Source organism: Euwallacea similis, chromosome 19 (assembly GCF_039881205.1).
Source record: "Euwallacea similis isolate ESF13 chromosome 19, ESF131.1, whole genome shotgun sequence".
Lineage (NCBI taxonomy): Eukaryota > Metazoa > Arthropoda > Insecta > Coleoptera > Curculionidae > Euwallacea > Euwallacea similis.
Window position 1 is genome coordinate 2,074,638 of NC_089627.1, and position 19,570 is coordinate 2,094,207.

Below are 19,570 nucleotides of genomic sequence, written 5' to 3' on the forward strand. Positions count from 1 at the left end.
CTAATCCATTAAGTTCCCCTATAAAATTCTCCATCGAACTCCAGAGATTTCTCATCAAATTCTCGCAACTGATAGGTCCCTTCAGGGCCAGTAAACCCAAGTTCTGGTAACTATATCAGAAGGATGATATTCAAAAGGAGTGTTTTCATAGTACGTTTCCTACAGAGTGTTTCCATGGAAAAGGTGTCGATCAGTGAAAATTGCGAGAGCTTTAATCTATCGGGTCTTACCTATAAATGCCTAATGTTATTAGTTAATATTAGTAGCTTGATTACAGCCAATAGATCAAAGCACATCTATAGCTCAATCTATCCTAATATAAATCAATAGCCCTCACCTCGCAGATGCTGGATTCGATTTGCTATGCGTGTGAAATGAAGACCAATATGCGTACCTAACGAGTCAGTTGTAAGTACAGCCTAAGGGCCTCTGAAGCATCAAAGGTTTATTGACCAAGTTAAAGAGAAATTAGTGTACTGTGTTGGCATCTATGTGCTGCACATCTAGGTTATCACGTTGCTATTACAGATCGCTTTAAGGCAGAAGCTTGACGTTATACTCAAGAGATGGAGCCACAGTGAACATAAATTAATTGAGTGATTTAAGCATAAGTGTATTGCGCATATACAGTGTGAAAGTTTTCGATGGAACAGTCCATATAACTAAGATGCCGAACATATACGGCCAAAATCATCGGACACGTCGATTTTTATTTTTTCTTGCGTTTTTTTTTTATGAATTATTTGAGCGCGAACGCGCATGTCTTTTTTTTATTGTTTATTTTTGTTCAGTTTCTGTTTATGCCGAATACTGTTCTTCGTTGCTTTTGATTTATTGCAAAATTTTCAGCATTTTGATTATTGCATTTGACAGAAAAACAGAAAATCGAAATTCTGATTATGAAAGAATGTGGATAGACAACGTACACATCAAGAGAAGAAGAGAAGAAGTACGTGTTTTATTTAACAATAAATATCCAGATGATGGTCCTTTAGTGCACTCCACAGTATCTAAAATTTTGAATAAGTTTTCTGAACTGGGACATGTTAGAGACAATTTACAGCATTGGTCTAAAGTACCCGAAGAAGTGCAATTAAACGTTTTATTGCAGCTACAAGAAAATCCGCATAATATCTGGCGAGCCGTACAATAATGACATCAGCCACACTTCTGTTCTGAAATATTTGAAAACTTATAAATGGCATCCATACAAATTACCATAAATTGATTGGTCCACGAGTTAAATGCAGATGATCCTGGTTGTAAAGTTAAATTCTGTGCTAACATGATGGAGAGGTGCAATACTGATGCTACTTTTGTCAATCGTATTATCTTTTCTGATGAAGCTACTTTCACACTTAACGGTACAGCCGACAGACAAAACTATCGCTATTAGCACCCCAAAAAACCTCATTGGATGATGAAGGCCCACATTCAATTTCCAAAAAAGGTAAATGTTCGGGCCGGAATAATTGGCAACGAAATTTTAGAACCTTATTTCATTGATGGAACATCAACGGGTGAAAAGTATTTAGAATTGCTCATAGATCTTGTTGCTGCTCTTGTTGAACTATATCCAAATGAGAATCATCCTGATGTTCCCAGTGATACTTTATGGTTTCAACATGATGGAACATCCCCTTATTACCACGTTGATGTTTGGGCTTATTTAAATGACATTTTTCCTGAACGCTGGATTGGGAGACGATGGGTAATTGAATGGCCGGCACGATCACCTGATCTTACGCCTTTAGATTACTTTCTATGGGATAATCTTAAGAGTAAGGTATACTTTAACCAACCAGCAACTATCGAAACCTTGAAAGAAAGAATCCGTAATGAAATAAGAACAATTACCCCAGCAATGCTTCAAAATGTCAAACAGGAGTTTATTCATTGTCTTGCTTACTGTCAAGAAGTAGGTGGGATTCAATTTGAGCATTTAATTTAATTGTCGCTTTTTGTTTTGTATTAAATCGGTCCTTTTCAGGACAAAAGAAATTTTAAAAGAAATCAAAATTGTTACTTTTTGATGTGTTCAATCGTAAATTTCTCGAAACTTGTTGCGTTTAGGTATAGGACATGGTACATGAAACACCCTTAGAATTTTGCGTAGAGTTCAAAAATGGAATAAAAAAATAAGTGTTCCCATTTAAAAAAACAAAGTTGGTGGTCGTACCTGATTTTTGGACCACTTTGTATACATGAATTTACCATAAAAAAAACTGCAAGAAAAAATAAAAATCGACATGTCCGAGGATTTTGGCCGCATATGTTCGGCATCTAAAAGTTATATGGACTGTTCCATTCAAAACTTCCACACTGTATGTATGTACAGTAACAACACACTACAGGGTGTTTTGCATTTACCGAATTGAGCAACGGATCAATGAAAAGCCTCTATTATTGCCTTTGTAACAACACCCTGACATCCTTGCTAAACTTAGCAGAGTCTCAAAAGTTTGATCTTTAGCCCAGTTAATTTTTATCGGGTTGCTCGTATGAGAACAGAAGGCTGTGCTATGGTAAATGTTCTGATTCTGAAATCAAAAAAGATGTATAGAATCTCCAATTATTAGCAAGACGTGGTCATGGCGTAACAATGAGTAAATTTTTTGTTTCAGCCAATAAAGTAATTAAGTACTCACCATGACCGCGATGGCAAGAGCTTCTTTGTGAGTATTGTAAAGGCGATTTGTAACAACTCTTTTGAAACTTACGAAACAAAATTATATATTCTTCAGTTACCTTTGTGGTCAACTTATACGATTATTTCTTTCCAAATATTTAATTAGTTAAGGTTACGATTAACGTAACAATATTTCCTCACTAAGACAACAAACGTAAAGGTAATTTCCAAAACGTCAATTATGAGTTTAACACACTGTTGAGATATGTTTGAACGATTTCCTTGTTAGCTATTTCTGGGCGAAGTCCACTGAAGTAAGTCCAGTTCCTTCCGTCAGGGAACCCTTAAGGCCGCTCCATACTACAGCGGCATTCATGATTCTCCCAAAGCTCAAGCTTTAGTGCATGGAAAAGTAACCAGTACGTTCACATTGATTTGGGCGTGGTTCTCAGGTTATCCTGCTATAAATAAATTCAAAAAGAAGTCGCACTCATTTAAATGTGAGCGCCACCGTTACAACATGAAAGTACCCATCATGTAACGGACCCACAGGTGAAACAGGCTCAGGGTATGAATCGGACCCAGAGTGTGAAACGGATGTTATTCCTTAACTCTCTTTAATTATAAATGTTATTAATGAATGGTTAATGAATGGTTAATGAAACCTAATGGGGCCCCTTTGTTTCGTCATTACAGATAATTAGAGAACTTATAAAATAAGATTTTAAATGATATTTTTAAAAATTATTTATACATATGATTCAGCATGTGACTTGACACTAAAAACTATTACCAGCTGGTATCATTAAGAAACATCCCACGTATATTATTTGGTATGGTCTAAATTATAACGTACGTGTAAATTAATTTTTGTTACACACGTATCGTAATTGACGATTACAGTACGCGGCAGCGAGCATTAAACATGCCTTATGGTGAATGTATTGTTATCAGGGAAAAAACACTAAAAGTTCCAATTTCCGCGTGTGCAAAAATGTTCACAAATTCGCCACCCTTCTTAACCTCTAAAGGCATCGAGTAGTTCTAATGTAGTTGTAGTGTAACTTATAATAGAAAATATTGTATAACATGCGTTTATAAGAATGTCTTTAAAGCCCTCGCGCCTGCCGAATAATAAAGCATTATGAATTATCATTAAGCATTATGCAGCAGCATTACGTATGATCAATAAGCGTTACGCACCAACCTTAAATTTTATCAATAAGCATTATGCGTTGTCGTTAAGCATTATGTATTAGCATCAAGCACTATGTCATGATTTTTGAATGCGGCAGCTGGGGTAGCAAGACGGTCCTTGGCTCCGACTCGACGGCGAAGGTCGGAGAAATTAGAGCAAAAAGTACCCCTATAGTTGATTAATTATTAAACATTAATAAATTCCAATTTCGTAAAATTAACGTAGAATTGTAACTAACGAAACGAGGTCCAATGTCGTAAAATATTATATAACCGATATTAACGTGTCTTTCTTGCAACACTGCTCGTACGAGGTATCTTGGGAAATTCGCGTATTATCAATAATTAGCCTTCCCCAATGCCCTAATAGACAAATAGCTAGTCGAGTGGAATTCCATTTTTACCAAGCCTTGGTAATACGCCATAGTGATCCGTGGTGAATGCGAATACAAGAATGTCGAATTTATACAGGTATAGTGTATTTTACTGCTTAGAATCTCCTCGGAGCATAAAATCGAAAGTGGTTCAATGTCTAAAGAAATAAATTTTGAACTGCCGCGCTTAGTTTGAATTCATGGCCATTAACCAGAAGAATTAAAACTTACTTCGTCCGGGACCTACTTTCTTGGGCAGACATACTCGTATGTGGAAAAAAAGCACCTAGGAAGAGGTTTGAAAAATGGCATTGCAAAGAAGCAATCAATCTTACGACCGTGCCATAAACTCCAAAATGCGTATGTCCAAGCTCTCATACAATAGGAGCTATGTTATGCCATGAACGAGAAACATGGCTGTTAGCCATAAAAAGAAGATGCAGGTTTTATCGTGTTACAACACACATGACTGACATAATGTGAAACGCAAAGGTGTATTGTAAGATTAAGTTACGTGCAAGAAAAATGACGCGCTTCATGATTTCGGTGACTTCCTATGATCTTTATTTTCAAATTTCCGACGAAGTTTTTTTAGCGATTTTGAGGCGTCTTGGTAGGTGCACCGCAGAAGTTTTCAAATTTGGACACCGTCCATCGAACGCAATCTTTTTCAATTAGTTTTCAATTAAATTATTTTTTTGCGTCATTTTGGTTCTAAAGCAGTTCAGCAATTATTCTACAAACGTAAGTATTATGTTTTTATATTTTTTATGTACACTTAATGCATTTCTTACGATTATACTACACGTTACTTAGTTGCTCTTGACAAGGTTAATTCAGTAGCGTCTCTCATAATGTAACTTTATGTGTAATCAACGAATATCATTTATATACTTCTACATTAAACTGTGTAATGAATTATAATTATTAAGGAGAGTGCTACGAATCTTTTCTTTGTTTTCTTTATTTTTGTTTTAGGACAACGCTAACTTAATCTTCCCTGCATTCGCAGAAAAAGACTGCCGGCTTAAAAAAATTTCTTGAGTTGCTGTTCTTATCGCCTTTTAGTAAATCAAAGAAATTTCAATTTTTTTTTCTTACGAAAAAATCTTCAAAAAGAAACCAAGCCTGGCGTTCTGCCAGTGGGGAGTGTGGGATCCCCCGAGGCGCCTACCCACTAAAAACCTCGAGATACCTAAGAAACCGATCTTCGACCACCCGGGACTGCCCCTGAGGATATTATATTCAATTTAGAGGAGGAGGAGTTAAAATTCTACCGTTTATAATTCTACAAATCCAGTCGTTATCGTCGTCTTTCAAAGGACGAGGATGTCTTGCACCCCTATTATGTGACATTTTGCCCGATTATTTTTTTTAATGCATTATTACGTTGTTGTCCTTTTGTCATTCCTGAGTAGCGGCTCGTTCCATTCGTTCTGTTTCTTTAACTATCGCAGAAATGGCATTGCGGCAACGGTCAGATTTAGTTTTGCTTCCCACTATCCCGTTAATTAAATCTCAATAGTTAGTAGTACAAGAGACCATTCAATAGACGCAGAAATCTCCAGGTTCCTCCTGCTGTTGGAGGTTATTGAGGATAAATCACACTGAGAAAAATTATTATTTGGGATTTCAATTAGAATGTTTTTCACATAATTTTAATCGATTATTTTCACCTATTTTTGTGGGTGTTTACAGAGCAATTGGTGCAAATTATCATGTAAATTAATAATTCTACAAATTTTTGTTCGGCACAGCTTTTTATCACCTTAAAAATATTTTTATTTTTGAAAAACTAATCATTCAATTCATCCAATCGTCCAATCATTAGTTTTTCTCTCGTGTCTAACGAGTCATCAATTTTAAATAGTCACAGGAGCCACATTCTTACTTGAATTCTTTTTATATAACCAGTTAGAGAATGCTTAGCTCTCAAGGATTTACAAAATGACCCGACTTTCACAGAAAAGGATTTCTTAATGGGATGCATACATGATTTATCAGATTTTTCTGTATGATGAAAACCAGAAGAAAACCGCATATATACATATGTATTTTTAGTGTAGGTACCAGTACTACTAATGGTAGTACTAATGTGATCAGTATTACCATTATTGGTACTGGTTGTTAATTTAGCTCCAAAAATGCAGATATTTTCTTTGATCATGTAACTAGCTGCGAAACCTAGCTACGGCCACCAGTTCAGATTATAAAATCCACCACTGTATTTGTAATTTTTTTAAAAGTTTTTTAATTAAAGAGTTTCTCCACCCGAATATTTCTTAAAATTAAGTAGGTTTGCTTTATGTTCTATGAAAAGTTGTAGCTGTGCTTCAGCTAACTTGCATAATTGCCTCGTGCCTAGCATCACGTGTCTGTATGATTTGACGCTACTGACCGTTTTGTCCGAAAATTCCAGGCCTGATTCAGCTTCTATTCTCACGTACATTAAAGGGCATCCACAGGAATCAATAATCTACTCATAAATCCATCTTTTAGATTTCTTTCCGATGTAACATATCTTTTATTACATTATTAAACTGGAGGTGAAAGGACGTCCAAAATCTGGACTTTATTTCGCCTCTCGTCCGAACTTACCATTTTTTAGGAGCTTGATGGAGCCTTTTCCTTCTTACGCGGAAATATCGGTTACATATTGTTGAAAAAATTATATTGACACAAGTGATTATATTTATTTAAGTTAATTATTCCCACTAAATAATGCTCAAGGTGCTTTTAGTCGCGAGTGTGATGCTTAATATATGTATGAAAAAAGAGCAAAGGTATACATCTGTTAAAACTATAATTTAGGTTTATGCATAGGTGCAAAGTGTGAAATTTTATTTAATAACCCGATTCCTAGTACGTACCTATTAATGGTGTAGGTAATTTACGTCAAATACAGATAAATTTAAAAAGCTTTAGCGCTACACAGGGTGTTTCAGAATAGTATGTCATAAATTTAAGAGGTGATTCTATGAGTGATTTTGAGGAAAAAATGTTTATATGAACCTAGGTCCGTTTTCGCTTTCTGTCTGAAATACAGGGTGTTAAACTTTGCTATATTTTTTGTTTTTTTTTTAAATAAGTCTGGATTTGCATTTAATATTTTTATCAAACTTGGTGGGCGTAAGTTAGGTGTAGAAACAAACTTTTTGAGAGAAAAAGGAATTTTAAATTTAAGCAGTGGCGCCTTCAAAGACATGAAAAAAAATAGCATAGTAGTTTCTTGTAACACTATTAGAAATACTCCGGGAATTTTTCAAAGAGTGCGTGATAATATGAGAAAAAGAAATGAGGCATGTACCATTGCAGGCGAAGGACATTTTCAGCAACTTATTTAATTTTTTTTTGTCTGAATGGTCGTTATAAATTGCTACAAATTAAGTATTATTGTAACTAATTTGATCGTTATTATAACATACAATGTTAACTAATCCGTTTGTTGTTTGAAAACACTCGATGTAATAAAGAAAATTTAAGAGACCATTTTTTTAACAAAAAGAACTAGAATTAAAAAAACGATTTTTGTTTTTTGAAAAAGCAGCGGCGTAACATGTTTTTTACATACATAATAATATATAATATATAATATATTTTAATACATAATAACATATATAATCAAGGCCATGGCCTTGGGGGAGCCACTGTTTAAATTAAAAAATGTGTTTATCTCTTAAAAGATGTGTTTCTACACCTAACTTACGCCCACCAAGTTTGATAAAAATATTTAATGCAGGTCCGGTATTATTAAAAAAAAAACAAAAAATATAGGAAACTTTAAGACCCTGTATTTCAGGGTCTTAAAGGGACACTGTTTGTCTTCATGTCTACTACCTCTATTAAAAGAAAATTACATTAATTTCTCCTTAAAAAAAATCACACTTGGAAACCTACACTGGTTTTTGCTAGGTACATGAATGAGAAATTATTTTTTTCTTGAAAACGGCCACTTGGGCAATAAAATACTAAGAGGCCTTTTTTGTTAAGAATTGATGGAATATGAAAAAAAAAATATTCATATTAAAAAAAGTCAGTGGCGTGCCATTTTTTAAATTAAAAATATCCCATTGAGTGGCGTCCGTGCGGCCGCCACTGGTGTAGGTGAAAATAGTTTGCCTACTCCAGAACATGCACATTTATCCCGCCATAACATGTCCCGAATTTCATGTCCGCATCTCAAACCGTTTTTGAAATATAAAAAAAAATTTAAAAAGAAGGAATTAAACACCCTGTATCTTGGAAACGAAGCGATTTCGGAATTATTTGTTCTAAATATTTATTTTCATGAGCTCTATAACCCCTGAAAGTTTGTCGGTATATTTATTAATATAATATAATTATTAATAATTTTATTTTTTCCCAATATTTCCGAAACCGAACAAATTTTGGCAACAGTGCCTCGAGATCTTAAATTGTCATCAAATTTGACAACTTTTGTCTAATTTAACCGAACTTGTAATATCCATAGTTTAGAAGATAGCAATAGTGGCCCATAGCAATTGGACCACCCTGTATATTATATATATATATATATATATATATATATATATATATATATATAATTCTGAAACACCCTGTATACAGGATGTTTCATAATAGTATGTCAGAGATTCAGGGGACGAATCTGTAGACGATTTAAAGAAAAAAGTTCATAAGAATATGGGCCCGTCTTCGCTTCCTGTTTGAAAAAACTTATTTGAAATACAGGGTGATAAAAATGTTTTTTTCTTTCTTTTTTATTAATAAATCCGTTTCGAAATTACATAATTTTATGAAAATTGAGAACCGTAAAATAAATATAGAGACACATCTTTTAAGGGGAAAACAATGTTTCTAGTTCCACCAGTCTCGTCCACATTAATGTGACCCTGAACATTTTAAACAAACAATATGATACGTCATTGTTTTTCGTTAATAAAAATGATTTTCTGAATGCTTCAGACAGGAAGCGAAAACGGATCTATGTTCATAAAAACCTCTTTTCTGAAAAAACAAATTCACCCCCTAAATTTTTGACATACTATTATGAAATGCCCTGTATAAAACACCCAAAAAATGAATAAAACACAAATAAATTTGTGGTAGAAAAAACAAGCTTAAGGAGGTTGCAAAATTGATGTCATGAAACTTCCTTACATCTAATCAATCGTAGAACTTATGCGGAGAATGCACAAATCTAATGAGATTTTTCACAGTTTTAAACGCTTTCCTTGCGATTTTATACGGGTTTTATCAGTAGAGGCTCACTTGAACAAATGAAAAAAAGTTCAAACGAAAATAAATGGACAATTTCTCATCTAATTTAACCTCTCCCCTACTGTGAGTTCAACTGCAAGTTAATTGGTCGAGTCAAGGGAATTTAAAAAATGCCCTTTGCTATCCCAGCTCGACCCATTCCACAATCTGCGTCTTTATATTGGACAGTGAAGATGGGGAGATCGGAACCCCAATGGTGGTAGATTTTTTAAAAATTAGCTACGCCTTATTATCTATAAAATTCGGCTGGTGAAAATAAAAAGGCTTTAAATAATTAATTTTGAAAACCAGAAAGCTGCTCTTAATGCCATTTGGCCTCAATTTAGTGCAAATAGGTTTCTAGAAGATCTAACAAATCATAAACAATTAGAGACCGGTCAAAAAAGTCCTGGATAGTTTCCTGGAATCCTTTACTGTCTTAATTAGGGGCAAATAGCATTATGTAACTCCCACGTATGTCCCTTAGTGCCGATATTCCGTTTCGTGATTATTGCCCATTTAGCTTTGTTATAGCTTTATAAAGTGCTCTTGCCAAGACGATTAGGTCCTAACTGAGACTGTATAACAAGCAGTTATAGCAAACATGTGTGGGCTTTCTGGGTGGTAGCAGAATTTTATCAGTGTTTTAATGACTATTTTTTAGTGGTTTAAAGGAGAGTCCAAATTTAGCCATAACATCGCCCTATGAACAACTGTGAAGTTTGCGTTGTGTGGATGTTCATTATAACTACTCATAATCAAGAAGATGACGTCAATAAAATTATTGCTGGCCAATTCTAAAAAAATCATTACCTTCAAGGATGAAAAGAAACGATTGCGTACTCCATGAATGTTCGCAAATGCAAATATTTCATTGAAATCTTTTTCCAGGCTCAGAAATTCAGCAGCAAAAACTGAAATTTTCATGACGTGTAATAAAAGTGAAAATTTTGCAAACGTGTATAGATATTGAAAATTGTCTAAATATTGAAAAGAACATTAATAACATTGCGGTATACAAGTTACATAAGACAGTACATTGGCCTACGAATTCACATTGGCAAATCGACGAGCGACGAGTTTGATGACCGTTTGATTGCTGTGTTCAATAAATAAAACTCAAAATTAAATTTTAAAAAAGTTGAGTGAGGGGCGCTGTGGGGGTAATATATGACGTCCCTGCAGGCAATTCCTCTAAATTTGCCGTTTAAATTGAATACACCTTAATCCATATAACAGAGACAAAGTAACCATGGCAGCATGCTACTGTCGCTGATAATCAAGCTGTTAGTACTAAGGTGATTATAACCATTACGAATTAGAAAAAGTCTTTCATCAAGCAAACCCCAAAAAATCCACAAATCACGAATTTCACACCACATATTATCTCGCAATACCTCAAGGCCTTGGACAGGCGGTACCCCACTTTCCCGCTGAGGAACCCAGTTAAACGAAAGTGAACTGGAGGAGACCCGGTGGTTTTGTATGAACCTTGGGTAGGCAAAAATTGAATTAGGACCTGCTTGTTGGCTCAGATTGCGCGGACATTGGGTACCAGCAGCACGGTACCAGCAGAGCAAGCATCGCGTGTTTGCCTCTGATAATATCAGTTCTTGATTGTTTATTCGCAGGTTACGAGTTCTTAGACAAACAAAAACATTTTATTCATTTAGTGGCACTTGATAGCGATACGTGGTTAAAGAAGTGAAGAGTAGTTGCTTTTCGTTGCAGGAAATATGTGTAAGAGTCTATATCTTAAGTGTTGAGGGTGGATGGTATGTCAGCGATTCGAGGTTTGCCGCTAACTGGCACCTTCAGTCGAATGTCAGAAACTTTATTTCTCTATTAAGTGATAATTATTTAGTGAATCTTGGTGGACGTCTCTGTTGTGTGGACGCGAATCAACAATTTTTACTCCCTAAATTAACCTTTCTTTTTATTTTAAGCTGAAACGACGGAAAACTTGGAAGAATACCCAGATCGGATTAGGGAGCTGTATAATGGAAAAACGTTGTTCATTACTGGTGGTACAGGGTTCATGGGGAAAGTTCTAATCGAAAAGTTATTGAGAATGATCGAGGATGTGAAAATCTTCCTGTTGGTCAGAGAGAAGAAAGGGAAGCTTGCCAAGGAGAGGATTCGAGAAATATTTGCAGGCCCGGTAAGTCACCTTGAAATTGTGTACTTACCTGCTTTCTTAACTTAAATTGTATTATGAAACTCTCCATTCACCTTCAAAGAGCCTAATATTGGATTAATTGATTTGACATTGTAAAAAGTCCCCTAGATGATTTTGCACGAGCATTACTGGTCCTAAGTAGAGAGCATCCGCGTGGACGGGTCGAAAAATATCATGTAATTGTTTTGTAGAAACTTTCCATTATTGAAGTGGAAAATGTCAAAATAGACAAAAAATAAGAAAAAGGTGAAGATAAATTAAAATTCGCTTCCGAGGTTCCTCATAGAAATGATGGATTAGGGTGCGTCAGCACTGGCCTAGGACAAAATTCTTGTTCAGATGCAGAATTAAAAAATCACGTTAAATTTCCCACAAATGTAGATTTCCAGAAATATTTGTAATATTTGTGAGTAAAATGCTCTGAAATGACGTTTCAGTGCATATGCTTTAACTATTGTTAGCAGCTCTAAAGAAAGCTGCCCTCATCCAAATGTGTTTTGCATCATTTACAGTACATTTTTTTTAACAGCGTTGACGTGAAAGAATCAGTAAATTTGTGCTGGAAAGTTATGATATATACGAAATAAAATCTATAAAAATCATAAGCTCCACATTGGTTGCCTGCAATTCCTCTGTACGGGATTAAGGAAGTGGGCCCAGAATAAACAGAAATCGCTTCCCCTTGGAGTGCCTAAGATATAACAACAAAATCGCATAGAGGATTGCCGCTTTTGTTTGAGTAAAACAGCGAAATTCAATAAATAATTGATTCAATATCCGGATATCCCTTGAGCAGTGGCGCACAGTGCTGTAATTCCGATTTCAAAGGCTTCATGTTTCTCTAAGTTCTTTTTCCTTCTTAGTTAGATGTCAAATATTCACCCATTTCCGACAAAAAATTCTAATGTGAACATGAGCCTGAAGACCTTAAACTATTCACACGAAAAGAATTCAACGATTTAGTTAGAGATTTGAGTCGTTCGAAAGCGCGTTCTAAGTCGCTGGATTCTAGAGGGAAAGAGACGAACCTACTAGCTTTAAATACTAACATTTATTGGTATAGAAATCGAAGAAAAGAATTGTTCAAATATTTTATAATAGAAGGGTCATCCTCTTCCGATAGTAAGAGGAGGGGGACCTTCCAGTCCATAAGAAGGAAACACTTTTGACTAAAATAAAATATGAGCAACATTGGTGCTCCATATGTGGCCATTCGAGAGTTATTGGTATGGTTTGGAGCAGCAGCAGGATACATAAAGATGTAAGGCTCTCTTATTTGTACATGGGACAGTAGGGCTCGTATTAAGCACTGGACAAGAACGAATTGGCCTGTCAGAAAAAATCCTATTTTTCCCAACATTAACTGCGCGATTTCGACCCTTAAAAATAGCCCTATTATTATCTTTCCTACTAAGGAAACCAACGCAACAACATGGACTAAGAGTTAGCAATCTTGCAGTCTGAATTTTAGATTCCTTTATACCTATACGATTATCCTTCAACCGATGAAATCCCTAATTTATGAAAATGATATTATAATAATGCCGCATTTAATACCTTTAACTTATGTTAACGCAGGTCTTTCATCGTATTTGGAACTTCCTGTTACAATATTTTTGCAGCTTTTCGACATGCTAAAGAAGCAACGTGGCCCTCAGATAATCAACAGAGTAACAGCGATAGAAGGAGACGTCATGCTCCCCAATTTGGGCATAAGTGAGGAAAACCGAAAAATTATCATCGAAGAGGTGGACATAATCTTCAATTGCGCTGCGACCATAAGATTCGACGAAGGCTTGAAGAAGGCAGTTCTTTTGAACGTCAGAGGCACCAAGTTTATGTTGAATTTGGCTAAGGAGTGCAAGAAGTTAATGGTAGGGCTTAGTGACTAATAAATTAGATAGATGGTTCGGAAAATGAGTTGCAGCTTGCTATTTTCCATGAAAATTCCCTGTTTTAGAGGAGTACGAGTACCATGGTATAAAAATTAAATTTTTGTGCCATCAGCAATGCAAAGAAGCAATTGTCAGTGAGCAATTGTCAATATGTTGAATATAATAAGAATAATTGCATTCAACATGACACCTTTATTCCGTATTTTTTAAAACTGCACATTTCTTTCCTTGAGGTTAATTCGGGTTAGCTCGGGCTACTTGCAGATATCTTGCAACCATTTTGGTAAAGTGTCTTTTCCTATCTTGATATTTTCTGTTTTTGAGGAAAGCATCAGTACAAAGCCAAAAAAAGTGTTATTTTACTTTAAAACGATCTGTTAAATTATGGAAATAACCTTTATTTTTAGCGGTAAGATGGGAAATAGCAGTTCTATTAAAGCCAAAAAATATTTAAGAAATCATTGGGAAAATCTGTTAACAGCGTTTCTGCAACCGCTCTGGTAAAATTCAAATATTCTCTAGTCATAAAAGTTACAAATTACTAAAAGCTCATGGGATCGCTTGAATTCCACAAGTTCTGTTAATTTTAAATATCGACTTAATCTAGGTAAATTAACCTTTTTTTGTAGAGGGGGAAACCTTCATAGATACTCGGCTTGTTTTTCTGGAGACCAGGTTATGTGGGATTTGTCCCCTGTGGGGATGCCTACTCATTAAAATCTCCCCTCTTTGCTACGAATCCGTCTGGAACCGCTGCTAGGCATTCCTTCAGGCGATAGCAAGTTCTTCCCGTGCGTGGACACTTTTAGCTTCCTGTTATTTACTCTTTCTTTTGAGGATTCCTTTACATTTTCATTTGTGACTCCAATCTACACAGCATTTTTTATCTCTCACATTATAACATGTCTTTTTTTCCCATCATTTTTAACGGTATCACGCATTGACTATAGTCTCCACACCGCCAGATGACTTTTTTCGTCCGTGGACACCTTTAGCCACCTTAAGGAATTTTCTTCCTTTCAGTATGTAAATGAATCGTTTTTTTGCAAGGAGGTGGAAATCTTCCCAAAGAAACCCAGCTAGGGATCTCCGTTGGCCCTTTGGTGACAGCTGGGTAGTGTGGGATTTGAGCGTAAGCTAATGCACCCACCTACTCATTAAAACCACCTCTCTTTCTTCTGACCCCGGAACTATCTCGTCAACATTCCTTCAGAGTGCTCAGCCACTCCAGCTACTGCTCATTCAGCGAATTTCGTCGTTTCTTCGCCTCCTCCGCACCTTTCTTTCTCATTATTCTTTCAACCATCCACTCGAATGCCGTTCATTTCTCGCTGTTTTGAACCTGAACTAACTTGAACTAACCTCATCGAGCCGGAATAAAAGATATTTGGAACTTCTGACATTGAACCCATCAGGGAGCATTATTTAGGACTTCGAATACACGTCCAGTTACTTCAATTGAAGAAGCCTGCTACGAATTGGTCGATGCTCTGGTTTTCAAGGAGTAAAGTATAGTGAAAAACTCTTTTTTAACATTAATAAGATTTCAAAATTGTAGATCATCTATGTCTTTAATCACCTTCGCGCAATGCTCCCATAGTGGCTGCACTGTATTAATGTTGGATTAGAGCTCCCTTCGCTTAATTAACCCTCACTAATTTCAAATTTTTTTCCAGTGTTTTGTGCACGTTTCCACTGCCTATTGCCACCTGAATGAGCGAATATTATACGAAAAACCCTATCCGCCACCTGCAGATCCTCACAAAGTAATAGAAACCATAGAGTGGCTGAGCGAGGACATTATAGACGCTATAACTCCACAGTAAGTGCCAAGATTTTATAATACTCATATAAGAGCTTTAAAGACACTAATTATCATGAACATGTGAATTCCTCTGGTGTTCCCCACAATGAACGTCCCACTGTTCAAAGTATTAATATATTTCTCTGGCATGGCATTGCTGATCTTGGGTTCGGAGAACGGGGGACATTTCACAGTCAAACTGGCATCAATGACTTCCAACGTCAGTTCCTTCAAGATTAGAGCCGCCTTTATGCCGCAAACCTTCGCAGTTTTTATGTAAATACAATCGATGATTTTGTTGTAAATTTTACAAACCCGATCTCGGCTAGATTCACTCCAATCGGCCACTCCATGGCAAGTCTCATAGTCTTTGTTCAGATCCATGTAACACTTGTTGTATTTGCTGAATTTTTTGTAAAAATCGTTGTTCCTGCACAGCTTCATATTGAGGGTCCGCAATCCGCTGAACAAATTCGGGTACAACCCTTCGTTGGTCGTGCAGTTCTTCAAATAATCATTCACCTTTCTTATGGTAGCTAAGATGGATGGGCACGTGCTCTCCAAGTCGTCGACTGCCAGGTCGATGATATTCTCAGGGTTGGCAATCTGGTGTTCTGCCAGGAAATCCACAAATTTGTTTTCGTCACATGAGGGTTTCCGGATAGATTCAGGGATCGTGTCCCACATTTCCTGTCCTAGGAAATATCCAGGAGTGTAGGTGGCCTGCACGTGGGAGACAACAAGAATTAGTGGTAAAAGTCGCATTTTGAATTGAATATTTGAAGCGTTTTACAGATGTAATTGAAAGTGTCATTTCTTTTGTCATTACTGGTCAAGCACAAATGGATATTTTAGAGTTATTTTCTGGTCTTCTTTTTAATACTTGTTTATTATGAATTAATTTAAACCGGACCGGTCTTTGAAAAAAAGGTTATGATTCAAAGTCTAATAATAAGTTAATTTATCAAAATAATTCTACCTTATGCTAATTATTGATAGTGTTTATGAAAGGCGACTAAGTATAGTCTTATTGAATATTTAACTAGCTGTTTTCAATCCCCGCTAATTTATGTCTTCCTCCTTGCGTTTGGAATTACAAATTCGATTGAGGCTGACACAGTTGTCTTGGTTTACTTTCCGTATATTTTGATGCAAATGCGGTAATATTAAAAGCAGTTTTTCCCTGCTTTAATTAGTGGTACCTATTTCATAACCACAATTCACTTTACGTTGAGAAAGTGCCGAAGGAATCTTCAATAAGTGTTGCAGTACTAATAAACCTCCTTAATTGCGCGATATGCAAAAACAGTAAATAATCAATTTCCTGTAACGAAAATACGGCATTTTGATACTTTTTAATAAAACTTGTCTGGGTAATCATCATTCGATTAATATCTATATGTACAAGGTGTTCCTGAACTACTTAGCCGAACTTCAAAAGGTGGTTCTGCATATCAAATGCTAGCAAAAATGTAAGGTAGAAAATTTCGGAAAATTCAGCCCACTTTGAAGAAATTTTATTTTTTGATTTTTGAGGTCTTATCGTGTTTGATAATGTAAATACCCCCGTATCTTTCATTGCATTACCGCTACAAAAATTCCAATGGTACCGTTGAAACCATTTAAATTTCCTATTTTAAATAACCATTGTGAGTTTATTTTATTTGCACTTTACTAACTTTTCAGATGCCTGATCGTAACAGTTCTGTATTTCTCTCTTTTTGTTAAATTTTCTAGTCCATTGCTCCAAAAAATTCTCCATCGTGTACCATTTCACACTTCATGAATAACATCTACAACCATGTACCTTTCTACCGTGGTATCATTACTTGAGTTTACCTTACTTTTAAAAAAGTGAGGGGGTGTTAATTATTGAAAATCATTTGCACAGGGAAAAATTGTATTTTCAAAAATTAAAAAATATTTTAAACAAAACACTGTAAGTTATAAATATTGTTCAAAATACCCTCCTTGTTGGTGCAAACACAACCTACACCTCCGAAGAATGGTCCGGATGGTGCGACCAATTTCTCTTCTCACCTATTTGAACACAACCTGCACGTATCTTTTGTTCAAGTTCTTCAAATGTATCCACATTATGGTCGCACTATCCGGACCATTCTTCGGAGGTGTAGGTTGTTTGCACCAACAAAGGGAGCCTTTTGAACAATATTTATAATTTACGGTGTTTTGTTTAAAATATTTTTCAATTTTTGCAAATACAGTTTTTCTCTGTGCAAATGGTTTTCAATAATTAACATCCCCCCCTCCTCTTTTTTAAAAGTAAGGTAAATTCAAGAAACAGTAGCACAGTAGAAAGGTACATGGTTGTAGATGTTTTTCATGAAGTGTGAAATGGTACAAGATGGGGAATTTTTTGGAGCAATGGACAGTAGAAAATTTAACAAAATAAAGAAGTGTTACAATCAGGTCTCTGAAAGATATGGGGGTATTTACATTATGAAATACGACAAGGCCTCAAAAATAAAAAAATGAAATTTCCTCAAAGTGGGCTGAATTTTCCGAAATTTTCTACCTTACATTTTTGGTAGCATTTGATATGTAGAACCAACTCCTGAAGTTTGGCTAAGTAGTTCAGGGATACCCTATATACATATATACATCTGAATAACAATGAGAAATTTACTTAATGGGGGAAACAACAAAAATCTGTAAACGAATATATCGTTCTACCTAACAAACTACTCATAAAATCCCCTTTTCATAGGATTTTAGGAACTATCCCCAACACATATGCTTTTACCAAAGCATTGGGCGAAGCCTTAGCTGTGGAACAAAAGGACAATATACCTGTTTGTATCTTGAGACCATCGATTGGTAAGAAACTTTATATGCACATTTCTCCTCCCAAATTTCCCAAAAGCTTTAAAGAAATAACATCTATTTAGTAATCCCAATATGGAAAGAACCAATTCCCGGTTGGACGGACAACATCAACGGACCAACCGGTCTGCTTATCGGCGCAGGAAAAGGAGTTATCAGAACGATGTACTGCCAGGAGAAGAGTTATGCAGATTACTTGCCAGTAGATATTTTAGTAAATGCCACTCTATGCATAGTTTGGGTGTACATATGTAAAAATGATAAGTAAATAACTGCTATTTACCAACAAGTGCTATTATACTTTATTCTACTCTTTCTGTAGCAAATCTAAATGGATCTTCAACATCACGAGCTCCTCAAACTATAAGATTACAATGGAGGAGATTATTAATATGGGCAGAAAGGTCTCTATTCAATAATTATCTAATTTCCTAACTTTAGGTCGAATTAATGGTTGCCTAGGTAGTTAATGAGAGAATACCATTAAACGGAGTAGTCTGGTATCCGGGAGGCACAATGAAAAGGTCCAAAATTGTTAACTACATTTGTTTCTTCCTGTTTCACATCATCCCAGCACTCTTCGTGGATTCTATTCTACTACTTATAGGATACAAACCAATGTAAAAAAACCTTTTTGAAGAGTGATCCAAAACTTAAAGCATCTTTTCTAGATTGTGCCGAGTTCAAAAGAGGGTCTGGAAAGGCTTCGAAGTATTCGAATACTACGCGAACAACCAATGGGACTTCGACAATAATGAATCTCTGGCGGTACGCGATAAAATGCTAAATCCTCGGGAAAGGAAGGTGTATAAATTGGACGGAGAAGGCATTAATTATATGGATTACTTTACCAAATGTACTCACGCGGCCAGATTATATATTTTGAATGAGAGCGATGATACTTTACCTGCCGCAAGGAGGCATATGAAGGTGTAAGTATTTTGATAATAAAGGGATTAATATACAGAGGGTTAATTAAGTGAGTACATGAGCTTTAAGGGGCGAATGTTTGAAAAATTTTTAGATTCTTAGATCTTTTTTTACTTTGGACTATCGGTTCATAAGTTAGCGACTTTAAGCGATCCCACAAAAAATAATTAAAGGATTTAAATCGGGTGATCTGGGAGGCCATGTATAAAGCCTTGCCTTTAGATGTGCATTGCAGAGAATGTTTTGTTGAGAACATCTACTTTTAACGAGTGATACTTTTTACTTGATAAATAAATAATTGTTGTTTTAGGATGTGGGTTGTCGACAAGGTGTGTAAAATGCTTTTCGTGGGATTCGTCCTTTATTATCTGTACCAGAAGATCCTAAGTCCCTTAATGACTTCCATTCGTTAGAATTGGATCCCTCTGGAAAAAGTAAAATATTGCAAAAATTGTAATTATTTTTTGTAACATTGTTAGA

At 35.7% G+C, this 19,570-nt stretch overlaps 2 protein-coding genes across 2 annotated transcripts; one reads left to right on the forward strand and one right to left on the reverse strand.

Annotated features, from left to right (window-relative positions):
* Nucleotides 1-10,990: 10,990 nt before the first annotated feature.
* LOC136415296 (fatty acyl-CoA reductase 1) lies at nucleotides 10,991-19,556 on the forward strand. The gene is made up of 10 exons (XM_066399812.1): nucleotides 10,991-11,178; nucleotides 11,385-11,599; nucleotides 13,240-13,491; nucleotides 15,189-15,334; nucleotides 18,045-18,154; nucleotides 18,226-18,424; nucleotides 18,483-18,564; nucleotides 18,623-18,780; nucleotides 18,832-19,092; nucleotides 19,401-19,556. The coding sequence occupies exons 1-10, from the start codon at nucleotides 11,175-11,177 to the stop codon at nucleotides 19,501-19,503; spliced, it is 1,530 nt and encodes a 509-aa protein (XP_066255909.1). The 5' UTR covers nucleotides 10,991-11,174; the 3' UTR covers nucleotides 19,504-19,556.
* Nucleotides 15,359-16,081, reverse strand: LOC136415264 (uncharacterized). The gene has a single exon (XM_066399783.1). It carries the CDS (start codon nucleotides 16,079-16,081, stop codon nucleotides 15,359-15,361), a length of 723 nt encoding a protein of 240 aa, XP_066255880.1.
* Nucleotides 19,557-19,570: the final 14 nt, after the last annotated feature.

Excerpts from the sequence above, each read along its gene's own strand:
- LOC136415296 (XM_066399812.1), top strand. Across the intron at positions 13,492-15,188 it reads AGGAGTGCAAGAAGTTAATG|TGTTTTGTGCACGTTTCCAC; the intron begins GTAGGGCTTAGT and ends ATTTTTTTCCAG. Across the intron at positions 19,093-19,400 it reads GCAAGGAGGCATATGAAGGT|GATGTGGGTTGTCGACAAGG; the intron begins GTAAGTATTTTG and ends TTGTTGTTTTAG.
- LOC136415264 (XM_066399783.1), bottom strand. The coding sequence starts at position 16,081 with ATGCGACTTTTACCACTAATTCTTGTTGTCTCCCACGTGCAGGCCACC.